The 18,233-nt window shown below is 29.2% G+C and overlaps 1 protein-coding gene across 1 annotated transcript in view; it reads left to right on the top strand.

The window, feature by feature from the left end:
• Window positions 1-18,233, top strand: part of LOC145284083 (uncharacterized) — a 361,761-nt gene that overhangs the window by 236,948 nt on the left and 106,580 nt on the right. Inside the window, exons 40-43 of the mRNA XM_080133150.1 lie at window positions 723-955; window positions 6,717-6,809; window positions 11,576-11,944; window positions 16,524-16,600. Of these exons, the coding sequence (XP_079989276.1) occupies window positions 723-955; window positions 6,717-6,809; window positions 11,576-11,944; window positions 16,524-16,600 (772 nt within the window). The remainder of the gene's footprint in view (window positions 1-722; window positions 956-6,716; window positions 6,810-11,575; window positions 11,945-16,523; window positions 16,601-18,233) is intronic.

Consider the following 18,233-nt stretch of genomic DNA (forward strand, 5'->3'; position numbering starts at 1 on the left):
TGTAGTTAAATATTTAGAGATTATAAGAATCGGAATTGGTAATTGTATCAGAACCAGGAATTTAGTACAGAATCTGTAATTGTATCAGAAAAAAAGAATTCCAAAATATTGGAATCGTCCCATTACTAATATATATATATATATATATATATATATATATATATATATATATATATATTAGTGATGGGACGATTCCAATATTTATATATACTTATTGGAGAAGTGGTATTATCCACTGGAGAGCCATGTATTTAACAGCTGTCCTGTTTTTAAATCTCTGTAACAGCAACATGGTAACCAGCTGAGGATCCCCGTTCTCTATTTAAAAAAATTTAGTTAAGATTTTCTTTTTTCATCCTTATATAGTTAAATTCTCTTTTATAATTTAAAGACCTTTGAGAAATCGGCTTATGCAAGTGCTAAGTCTATTTCTTAGTTAATTTTAGTTAAGGGTTTTTTCTTTTTTTTTTGTTTTCTCATCCATAAGGATATAGTTAAATTCCCTTTTGTAATTTTAACCATTTTAGAAGTCGGATCATATAGGTGCTGAGTCTGCACTAGGTTAAATTTAGTTTTTTTATTTTCGGGAATTTAAACTGCATTCTTTATATTTTTTTACATTTTTTTTACTCAAAGCTTCTTATATATATATATATATATATATATATAATCTTTTTGTATGCGTTTATATTCTGTTATATATGTCTATCTTTATTTTGTAGAGAAGCCGACAATTTCACTTGAGCAGAATCCAGTGATTCATGTTAACAGAAATACATCTCAAATTGAATGCATGTTTCATCCAATACAAAGCACAATTCACGCCGTTCAATATCATCTCCGATGGACTGTTGATAATGAATATGTTGATCTAAAGCAGATTGAGTCCACAAACAAGGTTCAGATTGATGTCCTCAGTCAAAGAATATCCAGTAAGCTGAATATAGGAGCAAAGGTAAATTTATCTGTTTAAAAATAATTTCTGTTAGGTTATTATGTATTTTATATAAATTGTGTATGCGTGTGCTCGCGCTAGGGATACTTCGCTGATGGGAAAATCCACTTTGTTATAAACAAAATGGACGTTCCCATCAGCGAAATATTGAAAAACTTTATTTATGGTGAAAACTGGTCGTTAGTCGCCTGATATCTTCAATTTGGGACTTTTTTTTCTTCCGACTGGAAGAAAAAATTTTCCGGATTTTTTTTTTTTTACTCCGGTTCACCCCCTCACAAGGCATATTCGTACAGACACAAGTGTTTCATGCTTACGCAATCATAGTGTAGAAAGTGATAATTACTGCTAGTCAAATATTTTTGTTTTATCCCCACCTTGTTTAATCATCCTTATTACTAAGCAAGAAACTGAAGGTACAAAATCTATTATTTTGAAGGTAATGCGAGCTTATCCCAATAACTCTGATATAATGGTTCCATAAAACATAAAAACAGGCCAGGTACTATCTTTATGCGGCATACGAATTATTTGAAAGGGGAAAGAGTTTCTTTTATCAAATATTTTATAAAGAAAAGTTCCATCCTCAATTTTTATATTTAAATCCAGAAATGTAACTTGTAATATTTTATTTCCTATTTGAAAATAACTTTCTTTAATAAGATGGCTTAAATGTATTTTAAAAATACCTTTGGAAACACTAGTTTTGCGGTTTTATTTTTACACCAGAAAGCTTTAGAGTTTGAAAAGTCTATATATTTACCTTTACCAACTTCAAAAGCTTGACCTACAGTATCATTTAGTTCTTTTATAAGTTTATCGTGTGGAATTTTAGTATATAACGTACTAAAATCATAAGTCGCTATAGATTTTGCTTTTATTCTGGAATTTATGTTATCTAATTTTTCTTTTACTGTGAATTATTGACCACCCAAAATAGATTTCTATTACTATAGAATTTTCTTTTCTGGTGGAAATTATTTATTTGCTTTATAATTAATTAAAACACTTTAGATATAGTTTTACTCAAAGGTTTGGTAATGCATGTTTTAAAGCTATAATAAACTTAGCGCTAATTGGATGTGGAAGTTTTTAGTTTTTTCTTCTAAAATTAATCCAAATTCACTAAGAATGTTCTTATTCAGAATTATACTAACTAAATTAATATTACTTACTTTATAGGTATCTGAAATGTTACCTATAATTTCTACTTCTAAAAATAAACGTTGTATATATTTTTTTACATATAAAAGCTATATTGTTGGCCGCTTTATCAATGGAAACTATTACAAACTTGTCTTGAAGTATTTTAAGTTCCTTAAGTATTTCTGAATTTTTATGAAGAGGGTTATTTTTAGGGTGTTTAAATTTTTTTCATACGTTCAACCTTTTCATTTACGCATTCAAGTATATTATTCTTCCATGCATAGACTGGAATAATTTATATTTATTTGCCATAGACATAATAAAACACTCTATGCTTTAATTACTTCTTTAAAGCATTTAGTGTAATTAAGGTACTTAGGTTCTCTATAATTTTGACCTTTACTAAAGAGTTTTCTTAATTTAGAATGTTTTACTATCTTTAGATTACCTGTAATATGTAGATTCAAATATATGTAACATATATATATATAGTATATATTATATATATATATTCAAATATGTATATCATATATATATTATATTGTTTTGAAGTCTTGATTTTGCTTACTCAGTATATTAATGCTCAATTATAAAATTTGATAATTTTGTAGCTTACTCTTTAAGTCAACCATTTTTGGCTTAAAACTCATTGGTATATGAAAATTTACTGAATTTCACGAACTCAGTATAATTACATATAAGTCTATATATTATATAATATATATAATATGCATATATAATTTTATATATATATATATATATATATATATATATATATATATATATATATATATATATATAAATATACTGCCCATGACCCGTAGGGTCAGTATATGTTATAGCTAGCTATGGATTAGTGAGTATACAGAATTAATGAATAAACGTGCAAATATTGAATGTACACGCGCGAAAACAAACATGGCAACCAGTGAAAACAATATGGAATACATTGAATAATAAAAGTCCTAACATCATTACCTTTAGATTAAATGAAAAATCCTTTATATACGAGGGGTGTAAGTCGTTGAAAAAAATTGCAAAAAAAAAAAAAACGAAAAGAAAAAATACAAGGAGGGAGTGTGCATTGTACAAATCTACCTAAGTATTGTGTGTGTGTGTGTGTGTGTGTGTGTGTGTGTGTTAACAGCCTTAAAAATATCCGAAAATAATTAACTGATTAAGTAATATTTAACGGTGAGACCTTTTATAAAAAATGAAAAGTCCCCTACACACGCACACACGTTTTGAAGTGTTTCTACGTATTTTTTAAATGTTCGAAACTTATGCCCCCGCCACTTCTCCTTTTATGCCCCACTCCCTCTACCAAGCTTGAAAAAAATGCTAACGATTACATGTCTCGCTACGTCGCGAGGAGTCGGGTGTCATTTTACATTAAATTTATGTAGGACAGTGATCCCTCACGCTAAAATGTTAAAATTTAATTATTAAAAAAGAATTACTTTCTTTATATTATCTTTAAACAGCGTTGAAACGTATTAACCAAAAAATATTGTGGATTTTGATTTCTTTTTAGGAGGTAAACTATGCCAAGTTAGGTCGTAAAAAAACAATTTTTTTTTAAATATGTAAATTAATCAAGTAGTTTTTTTTATATTAGTAAAACATATTTGCTTTGTTTTTTGTTTGAAAACAATTCCAAGTTGCAATGAAAAATACAAATAAAATAATCATAAAGAAATAATTTTGGACAAGAAAACCTTTTTTAAATCAAGTTCTGGTTTTAATATTGCACAACTTGGGTAAAGAAAATATTTTTAAAAAAATATGTTGGTGAAATGAACAATGTGCACAATCTTATAATTTTTCTTTTTCATCTTTTTGTTCAACTATTTCTGCAGATTATTGGACACTAAGCTACCAGATTATAGAAACAATTGTAAAAAAATCAATATTGAAAGATTAGGAAAGGGGTTCAGTTTCACATACAACGTTCTAGTAAATCGATCCCCTCATTTTCAGAACCGATTTTACGTTGGCTCCTTCAGCCTTTCCCTCGCTATTATTATTATTACTGGCTCACATGAAGCTTTCACACAAGTCAACAAACGATCTGATTGGAGACCTGTGGTGTTCTCTGGAAGCTGAGTGACAACAAGTCTCCCCAGACATCCAGCTCTCGCCACCTCCTTCGATAGCATTTGCAAATAAATTTGCGTCATTGCAACAGCCTCATACCATTGAGGTCTCGCTGGTAGTGGCCATTGGTTTATACTGGAATTTGAGTGACACTAAGCCTCCTCAAGATCCCAGTTCTCTTTGCACTTGTCCAGCAGAGGTCTGGCCAGTGCTCTCTCCTCGGTCTTTCCATTCTCCTGTCCTTCTCGGCTCTTTGATATCACTTTTCTATTGGGGGGGGGGTGATGAAACAATGGGGGGGGGATGCATGATGGTGGTGTAGAACTTGCAGATATGCAGTTTCGGCGTTCTTTATTCCCTGTAACGCTTCTTTGTTATATTGTCTTGTGTTATTCCCCACATTCTAGGGTTTTCCTTAATATTTCAGCCGTTTTCATTATCGTTATGCATTGTATTTTTGCAGTTATTCCTCTGATTCCAATTTCTGCCATTCTTTTTTCGAAGTTTTTCGGAATTGTTCCTAGTGCTCCTCCTATTATCGGTACTATTTTGATTTTCTTCGTCATCCAAATCCCTTTTAACTCTCTGGCTAGCTCTGTGTATTTGCTTCGTTTCTCCTTTTCTTTCATACTCACCCTGTGGTCAGCTGGGACAGCAAAGTCTACGATTTGACAGGATTCTTCTTTCTTGTTAATTATTACGACATCTGGTCTTCTTGCTTGGATGGGTTTGTTTCCAAGCAAGAAGACCAGATGTCCATGTCCCATAGGATTTTGTGGTTCTCATTTTCGAGTGCTGTTGCAGGTTTATGCTTGTACCATTTGTCTGTACGCTCAAAATGCAGTCGTTTGCATAATTCCCAGTGCATCGCCCTCCCCACTTGGTCATGCCTTTTTTTGTATTCCTTTTGGGCCAGTTTGCTGCATTCGCTTACTATATGGTTTATCATTTCGTCTCTTTTTCCACGTAGTTTGCATTTGCTGTTTTCTTGTGTTTTATCGATCCTTGCTTTGATATGGTTGGTTATTATCGAGTTATATTGTGCTGCAGTTATTAGAGATTCAGTTTCTTGGTTTATATGTCCTTTTCGCATCCATGTCCAGGTGTTTTCGCTATTCTCATCTTTTGTCATTCTTATGAATCTTCTGTGGAGTTGTTTCTCTTCCCATTTCTCTTTTCTCGTTTTGTCGTTTGTCTCTCTGTTTTTTTTTGTTTTTTTTTTTTAGGTGTCTCTCACTGCCATAATTATCCTTTCAGTGTTTTGCATTATGTATTTTTCTAGTTCTTTTTTCGTGTCCTTCACACAGTCTTCTATACAGATCAGTCCTCTCCCGCTATCTTTCCTTTTCACGTAGAGTGTGTCAATATCGTCCTTTGGGTATAGTGCATTATGCATGGTCATGAGTTTCCTGGTTTTCTGGTCGAGTTGTCTCAGTTCTTTTTTTGTCCACCCTATAAACGATCCAGAATATCTTACTTAGTTTTCTTGTTCTCCTGAGGTATTCCTTTCCAATTTTCTCTTTCATTTCTGTTGCTCTGATGGTATCCGCTTCCAGAATTCCCAAGTATTTATAGCCGTCTTGTTCCCCTAGTGCCCTAATTTCTATTTGGTTGGGTAGTTCCATGCCTTCTGTCGTTTCCAGTTTTCCCTTTCTTATAACTAGTTGAGCGCACTTTTCCATTCCAAATTCCATTTGGATATCTTGGCTGAAGATCCTGTTAGTGTTAATTAGTGTCTCTAGCTACTTTTCGGTCCTTGCAAAAAGTTTCAGATCGTCCATGAACATCAGGTGATTCATTTTTTCCTCTATTCCTGTATTGGAGAACTTGTATCCGGCTTGGCACTTTCTCAGAATACTGTTCAAGGACATCATGGCTATGATGAACAGTAGTGGTGATGCCTCTTTGTATATCAATTTCTGTTATGTGTTGTCCATCAGCTGTCAATTCCAGTCTCCATGTTTTCATTGCATTTTCTATTACGTTGGTGATCTCGCTTGGTATTTTATACATTTTTAGGCATTCTATTATCCATGCTTGGGGGATCCTGTCGTACGCTTTTTTGTAGTCGATCCATGCCATGGCTAAATTCTTTCTCCTCCTTTTTACCTTCTTTAGGATCTTTTGATCTACATATAACAGGTCATGTGTTCCTTTTTTTTCTTTTTGGCATCCTTTCTGCTCCTTGGGGATTAGTCCATTATTATTATTATTTATTTATTTTTTTTTTTTTTGCGGTTTTTTACTTTTCATCTTAACCTGTTCCATGATGGTTGTCGTTGGGGCACTACAGATGACCTGTATTCTAGTCCTCTCCATCCCTGTCCTCTGCACGTTGGACCGCTTCAGCTTCAACCCTGTCCATTCTCTGATGTTGTCTTCCCATCTTTTCTTCTGTCTTCCTCTCTTTCTTCCTTCTCTGACTGTTTACTCGCTCCTCTTGTTATGTGGCCCGAACCGTGGTATCAGAAAAATACTTTTCATTTCATTAATTTATTCTTTAATTATTTCTTTGCAGGTCGAGTGTGGTGTGTCCGCCTGTTTCCGGAACGAGTGCAGTATTACAGCTGGTCCTGAAAAATTAAGTAAACCTCTGGACATAAATTTCAAGGTTATTACTGCCTTTGTTTTTAATTTTGAACTCAAATACAGAATAGTTAACTCACTTTTTTATTCATTAATCACTCCAACAAGGCACATTCCTACTTGGACGTAAAGGGCTACTATTTGGGACCATGTCTACAGAGGCACTATGTAGGTAGTTGAACAACGAGATGCCTGTTCACATTACATTTAAGGGCATCCCCCATTAAGCTACAAAGTTTATTTTGAACTCTGTCAAGGCAGCGTAAGCTGCTTTTAGCAGCTCCTGCCCAGATGTGGCAACAGTACCTTGACATGCTTAGACTATTGCTTCAGTATATATATATATATATATATAGTCTTTGAAGTTTTTAACATTTGAAACCACACAAAAAATTATTTTTTATCATTCATTAAAAAAAACATCTAGTCAGTAAGTCATTTAATCACCTGCAATCACTGCATCAACTCTCAAATTTACTATAATACCAATTTTTATATTTTTTAAGGGATCATCAGTTGTTTACCATGAAACACTGTTTCGGGGATTTAAAAACAAAACAGTGTATTACATCATGGCTCCCCAGCAGTGTTGATCAAACACCACCACCCTTAATCTTAGGAAGAAGACAAGTTACAAAAAAATTTTTTCCCCAATTTCCTATTCTTAATTGTAATTACTAACCTTTTCATAGTATAAAAATGAATTTCTTACCTGTGCGATTCATCAATTTCCACATTTAAAATGGATACATTTTTTAATTTTTTAATTTATCAGTCTTGTATTTATAAGATTTGGATTAATCCATTTAACTACTTATCACCCCCACTATAGTTAGTAGTTTGTATATTTACATTCTTATTTATTTAAAATTAGATATATAAAGGTTAAAAATATTTTATTTTTACATATATACATTTTTTTAACTATATAAATTTATTATATGTAATTATAAATCCATTTATACATTGCTAATATAGTTTTGGATTTCCTTTATCAATATAATCTGGTTTATCTTAAACGATTCAAAAGCATCAGGATAACGAACAAATGCTTTATTTAACTGTTTAAATATTTTATTTTTATCTCCACCTTGTTTTATCATCCTTATTACTAAGCTAGAAACTGGTGGTATAAAATCTGTTAATTTTAGAGTAACGCGAGCTATTCTCAAAAACTCTGACATAATGGTTCCATAAAACACAAAAACGGGGCAGGTGCTATCCTTATGGGGCATACGTACTATTTTAAAGGGGAAAGCGTTTCTTTTATCAAATATTTTATAAAGAAAAATTCCATCCTCAATTTTTATATCTAAATCCAGAAATGTAGCCTGTTGTCCTCTATGTTCACAATTTAATTTTAGTTCGTTTGGATATATAAGATGTTTATTTTTTTCGAATTCATCATTATCGTTTATGCATATAAGGTCATCTATAAATCTCCTACACCCATGAAAGTTATATGTTTTAGATATATCTGTTTTTAATAATGATGACATATATATATACTCGAGTCTATGTAAATACAAATTTGCCCAAAATGGTGCCGGATCCAATCCCATTGGGATACCTATCGTTTGAAGTAATATTTTATTTCCTATTTGAAAATAGCATTCTTTAATAAGATGACTTACAAGCATTTTTAAAATACCTTTAGAAATACTAGTTTTGCTATTTTTATTTTTACACCAGAAAGCATTAGAGTTTGAAAAGTCTATATATTTACCTTTTCCACCTTGAAAAGCCAAATCTACAGTATCATTTAATTCTTTTATAAGTTTTTCGTGCGGAATTTTAGTATATAGCGTACTAAAATCATAAGTAGCTATAGATTTTGCTTTTATTCTGGAATTTATTTTATCTAATTTTTCTTTCACTGGTTGGGAATTATTTACTACCCAAAATAGATTTATATTACTATAGAATTTACTTTTCAGGTGAAAATTATTTATTTGATTTATAATTAATTTAAATATTTTAGATATAGCTTTACTTAGAGGTTTAGTGATGCACGTCTTTGAACCTACAATAAATCTAGCCCCAACTGGATTTTTATGCATTTTAGGTATCCAATACATACATGGAAGATTTTTGTGTTTATCTTCTAACTTTAATCCTACTTTTTCATTAATAATACTATTATTCAAAATAATACTATCTAAATTACTATTACTTACTTTATAAGTATCCGAATCGTTTCCTATAAGTCCTACTTCTATCAATAACCGTTGTATATAATATTTTTTACATATAAAGGCTATATTGTTTGCCGCTTTATCAATCGGAACTATTACGAACTTTTCTTGAAGTATTTTAAGTTCCTCCCGTATTTCTGAATTTTTTAAAAGAGGATTGGTTTTTCTAGGGCGTTTAAATTGTTTTATATGTTTAACCTTTTTATTTACGCATTCAATTATACTATTTTTCCATGCATCAAACGTAGACTGTGCTAATTTATATTTCTTTACCATAGACATAATAAAACCTTCTAGTGCTTTAGTAACTTCTTTAACACATTTAGTGTAATTTAGGCATTTAGGTTCTCTATAATTTGGACCCTTACTAAGTAGTTTTCTTAATTTAGGATTATTTACTATATTTAAATCTCCTGTAATTACATGTTTTATCTCATTATTACAGAACGGAGAGGAATTACATTCACATTCTTGAATATTTATATTATTATCTTTTATATTTATATGTTCTACCGTTTTCTTATAATTAAAAATCTTATTGCGTATTGTTGGCCCTAGTTTATATGTAACTATTGGTTTTTGATCTTTTTTCTGGAACTCATTTGGTAGTAATTGAATATTTTTTTGTTTATTAAATATTTTAGGTAAATTTACATCATCAAAACCTTTATTTTCATACAAAACTACACAAACATTTTTAGGTTTCTTTTTTATATCGTTCCCTGGTGGCTTATATAATTTAGTGTCAATTTTATATATATATATATATATATATATATATATATATATATATATATATATATATATATATATATATATTTATTAAAATATATATATATATATATTTATTAAAATATATATATATATATATTTATTAAAATATATATATATATATATTTATTAAAATATATATATATATATATTTATTAAAATATATATATATATATATTTATTAAAATATATATTATATATATATATTTATTAAAATATATATATATATATATATTTATTAAAATATATATTATATATATATATTTATTAAAATATATATTATATATATATATTTATTAAAATATATATTATATATATATATTTATTAAAATATATATTATATATATATATTTATTAAAATATATATTATATATATATATATTTATTAAAATATATATTATATATATATATATATATTTATTAAAATATATATTATATATATATATATATTTATTAAAATATATATTATATATATATATATTTATTAAAATATATATTATATATATATATATTTATTAAAATATATATTATATATATATATATTTATTAAAATATATATTATATATATATATATATTTATTAAAATATATATTATATATATATATATATTTATTAAAATATATATTATATATATATATTTATTAAAATATATATTATATATATATATATATTTATTAAAATATATATTATATATATATATATTTATTAAAATATATATTATATATATATATATTTATTAAAATATATATTATATATATATATTTATTAAAATATATATTATATATATATATATTTATTAAAATATATATTATATATATATATTTATTAAAATATATATTATATATATATATATTTATTAAAATATATTTTATATATATATATATTTATTAAAATATATTTTATATATATATATATATTTATTAAAATATATTTTATACAAATAGTTTATTAAAAGATTATAAAAATGCGAGAATATGCAATAAATTCGAAAGAATAACTCTAAAAACCAAAGCTATTTTTAAAAGTTAACCATTTATGATCTGGTTGAACTAATTCGTTCAGTTGTAATTGCGTATATGTGTGTGTTTCTTGCTTCTAAATTAATCACACATTATATGTTATTTGATAAAAATCGATTAGCGTTAGGTACTAAAATGAACCTTTTAGAAATCCATATTTCATATAATAAATCTGATTACAAAATTAAATTGACAAAAATTAATTTCTGTTTCTTCGTAAACAAGTCAGTTATATTTTTATTTCCGGGCAACGTCGGCTAGTGATCCAATAAAGAAGATTTAAGAATTTGACTATTTTCTTCTATTCCTTTTAATGTCGATGTTTATTCATTATTCTATCAATTTTAATTAGATTTTATAATCGAATAATCAATCTTCCCAAATCGATTGTAAACCTCTTTGTACTTTCAACTAACAATTACGAGGGTTTAATTCAACAGACTGCTGTCAAAAACTCTACTTCAAAAATACCACACACTGCTGCTAAAGCTCGCTACTCAAAAATCCAAATCATTTAAATCTCTTAAAATCAGAATTTTTATTTAACCAGCAGTATCTCATTTGCATATTAAGTGACGAGAAATCTTGTTACGTCCCGAGATCACTAGCATATAAATAAAACGTAAAAAGTAATTTTTTCTTTGTTTTATTCTTTTTCTCAGCAATCGGACATTACATGCTGCACAAACTCAGGTTTGTAACAATTTTTAAGGCATTTAATCATGTTTATCTAAGGAAAATTCTTTAAAAAGTTTGTTGGTTTTTTATGTATTTTATTAATATTGTATTTCTATTTGATTTAACAGCTTTTAACTCCTCAAACGATAGAAGTAACTGAAGGAAAAGATGATATTCACATCGCTATTCAAAGTATGGTGCCGCCATCGTTTTATTGCAAGAATGGTGAGTGTAACATTACTTTCACTGTTGCCGTTGAGGAAGATAAAAATGGAGACCAATGTACAGAAAAGACGTCCGAAATATCCATTTTGTCAAACGATCTTCAATGCCGCAGTTTATGGCGTCAGAAAGAATGGTGGGAGCCAATCCGATTCTCCATTAAGGCAAAAACGGATATGATTTATGATGGAAATAAAACAGGAAATCTTCAACTTGTCATTAAATTACATTACGGCAGAGAATCAAGTATCATTTGGCCTGATACTGTCATCAAAGTAAGTTCTTCTTCTTCTTTACTATAAATACTTGCTTAGACTTAAGAACTCCCACCCCCTGTGACTCATGAGACAGTCAAAATATATAGTCGTTTTTCCCTTGCAATCAAATATCTCTCGTTTTTTTTTCTTCCAGTTCATTTGCGGTCTTCTCCTTTTTCTGATGTTCATTGGAGCACTCTGTAGTCAACCTTCGCGCATATCCGGGCCAGCCTAGACATTATTTGCAGATACTATCTGTTGGTCAGTGCGATCTCTGACGTTTGGGTAGTAGGTTGATCCCTCCATTTGATCCCAAGAATCTTTCAAGGATACTTGGATTCAATTTCCTCTCTTAGTCAACTAAGAGATACCAAGTTTCGCGTCCATACGTTGCTTTTATAAAGTCATAATTTAAATCTGGGGATGATTTTTTTTTTGTATTTCCAGATCTTACAAAGCTGGTTAAATGCTACTGAGGAGTTAGCTATCTTGCACTACAATTCGTAGTCCATACTGTTTTTCTTGTTTATAGAGTTGTAGATACACAAAAATATTAACATTTACAATACGTAATTAAATGCTAAAAAATTAACTTCTACGAGACCAATAGAAAAAGGGATCCAATATTTTCCCAGATTTCCAGACGAAAACACATTCTACATTGAGTAGTAACTTCTTTTTGTAAAGGTTGTATATCTCAAAATAAAAATCTTTTTGTAAAGGTTGTATATCTCAAAATAAAAATCTTTTTGCAAAGGTTGTATATCTCAAAATAAAAATCTTTTTGTAAAGGTTGTATATCTCAAAATAATAATCTTTTTGTAAAGGTTGTATATCTCAAAATAATAATCTTTTTGTAAAGGTTGTATATCTCAAAATAATAATCTTTTTGTAAAGGTTGTATATCTCAAAATAATAATCTTTTTGTAAAGGTTGTATATCTCAAAATAATAATCTTTTTGTAAAGGTTGTATATCTCAAAATAATAATCTTTTTGTAAAGGTTGTATATCTCAAAATAATAATCTTTTTGTAAAGGTTGTATATCTCAAAATAATAATCTTTTTGTAAAGGTTGTATATCTCAAAATAAAAATCTTTTTGTAAAGGTTGTATATCTCAAAATAAAAATCTTTTTGTAAAGGATGTATATCTCAAAATAAAAATCTTTTTGCAAAGGTTGTATATCTCAAAATAAAAATCTTTTTGTAAAGGTTGTATATCTCAAAATAAAAATCTTTTTGTAAAGGTTGTATATCTCAAAATAAAAATCTTTTTGTAAAGGTTGTATATCTCAAAATAATAATCTTTTTGTAAAGGTTGTATATCTCAAAATAATAATCTTTTTGTAAAGGTTGTATATCTCAAAATAATAATCTTTTTGTAAAGGTTGTATATCTCAAAATAATAATCTTTTTGTAAAGGTTGTATATCTCAAAATAATAATTTTTTTGTAAAGGTTGTATATCTCAAAATAAAAATCTTTTTGTAAAGGTTGTATATCTCAAAATAATAATCTTTTTGTTAAGGTTGTATATCTCAAAATAATAATCTTTTTGTAAAGGTTGTATATCTTAAAATAAAAATCTTTTTGTAAAGGTTGTATATCTCAAAATAAAAATCTTTTTGTAAAGGTTGTATATCTCAAAATAATAATCTTTTTGTAAAGGTTGTATATCTCAAAATAAAAATCTTTTTGTAAAGGTTGTATATCTCAAAATAAAAATCTTTTTGTAAAGGTTGTATATCTCAAAATAAAAATCTTTTTGCAAAGGTTGTATATCTCAAAATAAAAATCTTTTTGCAAAGGTTGTATATCTCAAAATAAAAAATTACACCATCCATATTATCCTTATTCGAACCATTACGTGTATAAATAAAAATTAAATTGAGAATCATTGATTGCTAAATATTGTCATTTGATCTTTTTACTTTGTCTCGTACCCAACAAAGTTTCGATGTTTAGTTAGATTGGTGGTCTTTTAAGCCATCGCATTTCACGTGTGAACATTATGTAACTATGTGTCATGGTGAAATTATTAAAAATTCCAAAATGACGAAAAATAATCCAGTGGATGATGTGCTATATAGGTTTTTAAATAAAAAAAATCAGCTACGATTACATTCTGGCGAATTATGTTCAAAAATAGCGGACACTTAATTTAAATCAAAATTTATCTCTCTTGTTTGTCATACTGAATTGGTCGCACAACTCCTCAACATTAAAGCATATGATAAAATTTGATAATTTGATAAATTCTATTTTTACTTGTAATTATTTTTCCACTGGATTATTTTTCGTAATTTTTGGAATCTGCAACAATTTCACCATGACACGTAAGTAAATAATATTTTTTCCTGAAATGCATTCGTTTAAAAGATTTTCGAATAGAATTATTGTCACTGCTTTTAAAAATAATATGGGAAATCTGAGAAAACTTGTTGTCAGTCAGACTCCAGGGAATATCACAAGTTGTTCTCGAAGAAAACTCTTTCATGATGACCTCTGTGAACGTCATCCCATATCGTAGACTTTGCCGTTCCAGCAACCCACAGACTGAAGGTGACAGAGAAGCAAAGCAAATATAGGGAACTGGCTAGAGAGATGGAGGGGATATGGAAGATGAAGAAAGTCAAGAAAATACCAATAATAGTAGGAGCACCAGGAACAATCCTGGAAAACTTTGAAAAAAGAATAAAAGAGATTGGAATCAAAGGGATGGGTAAGAATATACAGTGGATAACAAACGGCTGAAGGAAAACCATTGAATGTTGAGATTAATACATATGAGATTAATACATATGAGATTAATGCATATGAGATTAATGCATATGAGATTAATACATATGAGATTAATGCATATGAGATTAATGCATATGAGATTAATGCATATGAGATTAATGCATATGAGATTAATACATATGAGATTAATACATATGAGATTAATGCATATGAGATTAATACATATGAGATACAGACGCAAGCTGAACATATAGAAACTAGATATAAAACAGAAAGAAATGCCACATGAATAATGAAAACTGAAACTGTTTAATTGTAAATTGACCCCGCGCCTGCCCCCCCCCCCAAATTTTAGTGTTGGCTTATGCCACACCACACCAAATAATCGAGAAGAGTCAAGGAGGATGGAAGGACCGAGGAGAGAAAGCATTAACTAGGCCTCCACTGGATGAGTGCAAAGAGAACTGGAACCTTGAGAAGGCTTATTGCTGTGATAACACAAACTAATTTACAAAAGTAAGCGAAAGAGGTGGTGAGTACTGAAAATCTTGGTAGACTTGTCACTCAGACTCAAGGGAACATTATAAGTTATCCTCGAAGAGAAATCTTTGATGATGGCTTGTATGAGTAGTAAATAACAACAACAACAACAATATTAATAATAATGATTATTATTATTATTATTTCATTATTATTATTTTATTATTATTATTATTATTATTTACTCACTAGGTGTTCTCACAGAGATCATCATCATCAGAGATTACTCACTGACAACAACCAATGATATTTCCTGGAGTCTGGGTGACGACAAGTCTCCTCAGATTTCCAGTACTCTCCACCTCTTTCAATAACATTTGCAAATGACTTTGTGCTATCACAACAGCCGTTTACTATTGACTTTTCGCTGGCAATGTCCGTTTGTCTTTACTAGAATTCAGATGGAAACAAGCCTCCCCGAGGTTTCAGTCCTCTCTGCACTTATCCAGTGGAAGTCGCGTTAGAGCTTTATTGGCCGAAGAGACAGTTTTTTTCGACTTTAATAACGTGTGATAACATTTTTGTTCTGCTGTAATTCAGTAATTATTTGAATTATTATTATTTAAATTACTTTTGACAGAATTGAAGAAATATTTTCATTGTATTTAGATTACTAAGAAATCATATTCTTCAATTATTTCTTGGGGTTTGTTTTACAATTCACAGAGATTCGAAAAAGTGGTCAAAAATTCAAATATATAGCAAATAAATATTAGAAAAAGGAAGGTAACTTACTCTTCTAGAAAAGTTTTAAGTTGTTTTATTCATTCTAACACGTGTATGCGGTTCGAAAAACATAGGGTGTATCGTTACGTACGAACGAGAAAAATGGCTGTGGCTTGCCTCCTAAACATTCAAAGTTTTGATAATGACTTAAAAATAAAACATTATACAAATCGCTGTTAGAAACCTACCCAATATATGTCACGGTAACATATATTAGGTGAGTTTCTAACAGCATTTTGTTTTAATTTTAAGTCATTATCAAAACTTTGAATATTTAGGAGGTAATTCGCGGCCATTTTTTCACGTTCTCACGTAACACTAGACATTATATGTTTTTCGAACCGAATACACGATTTAAAGTCAGTAAAACTACTTAAAACTTTTCCAGATAGATAGAAAAGTAACGTATCTTGCCTTTGATAACATTTATTTGTTATACAATCGGATATTTAAGTTTTTGACAACTTTTTCGAATTTCTGTGAATTGTAAAACAAACCCGTTGAATCTTCTATTTGTTTTATTTTCTAGCCATAGTTGCTTCTTCGTTCATAGTGTAAAACTTGAAAAAGTAATCGTTTTATTTTTCCAGGTCAAAGTTATCGATAAAGACGAATTAGTCACGTGTTTCTCACAGAATGGTATTCAGATGGTGACATTTGATAACAGGTTGGTGTCTAAAGTTGTGGCTTTTTCTTAGTTGAATTATTAGATGAGTTCATATTACAGATTGAAAGAACATTTTTCGTATTCTTGCAACCGATGTATTAAAAAAACAAAATGCAACAAATAACTTTTACCAAACGCAATAAAATTTCATTTTCTACGGATCTGTATAGTTTTAAAGTTTGGAAACTATTTTATAGTTGTTTTTTTTTTTTTTTTACATTTCAATATCGGTTTTTGTCGATATCTGTCTTCAGACCCAGTAGAAATCAAACATGGCTTTTGACATTTTTTGTTTAGCCTCGATATCTTATAGTTAACAGCTGAGAAATATTTTTCAAATTATAACTTTCACTAAAACACAGTAAAATTTTATTTTTTACCGATCTATATATTTTTAAGTTTCTGAAATTGTTATAAAGATTTTTATTTCAAAATAATTTGAGATACACACAAAGCTTTTGGCCATTTTGTTTTAGTCTGAAGATAAGCCACATGAATCAGGAACTAATTTTTTTAAATTACAGTTTCAGTATATTAAATGTGTATAGGTCGACAGATAATTAAATTCTATTACGTTTGTATTAAGTTTTATTGATTTTATGATTTCTCGACTATTAACTACGAACAGTGACCAGATGTTTCCCAGGATTGAAAGATGATCAACGAAAGTTTCACATTCCTATATTTTGGATTGTCATTAGTTTAGATACACACAAAGTGTTTGAACATTTCTTTTTTAGACAAGTCACGCGAACATCGTCAACAAATTGTGAAATATACATTCTTTAATTTGATTACAAATAGTTTTAGCATGTTAAATGTGAATAGCTCGATAGATGATTAAATTCTACTGCTTTTTGTATTAGTTTTTGCAATTTCTCGACTATTAACTATACTGTAATGGACACATAAAGCATAAACTGGATTAAATCAGTAAATTGATTTATTATATAGTTGACCGAGTAGAAGAATAAATTATCTGTTATCTATCTCTCTCTCTCTCTCTCTCTCTCTCTCTATATATATATATATATATATATATATATATATATATATATAGAGAGAGAGAGAGAGAGAGAGAAAGAGAAAACAACAGAGATTGGAATCGCCATGTTTTGACAAATTATCAAAACATGTCAAACTCGATGACCGGTCAAGTTTGCACTGGAAGGTATTTGAATAGCTGAATGGAGGTTGACGTGTGGTTTGTCACGTGTTCCAGCTTGCTGAAGCATCGGTGAGTTGGATTGAAGACGTCGAAGGAAGATGATCTGAAAGGGGTCTCTTTGCGAGACGGGAGGCGTGTCAGAAGAACCACCACAAGCTAATCTCGTTGATCACTCCTCTGATGGACATAATGCCTGGGAGTGAAATAAAATATATATAAAACCAATTATTCGTCTTGAATCGTCAAAATGTCTTGTTAAAACAGATTTCCAGGTAGGCCCCAAAAGACATAGGTGGCCGACAGCAGAAAACAGGTATGCCATCAAATGTATATGTGTTTATGTAATTATGTGACTCACATCAACACATCTAGACGAGACTAATCACTGGCCGTAAAATAGACTATTACGTATATACATATACGATAAGACAACATATGATCCAGTTAGTGAAGAGCCACAGACAT

The sequence above is a fragment of the Euprymna scolopes genome, chromosome 8 (genome assembly GCF_053919585.1).
Source record: "Euprymna scolopes isolate OS-2025 chromosome 8, ASM5391958v1, whole genome shotgun sequence".
In the NCBI taxonomy this organism is placed as follows: domain Eukaryota; kingdom Metazoa; phylum Mollusca; class Cephalopoda; order Sepiida; family Sepiolidae; genus Euprymna; species Euprymna scolopes.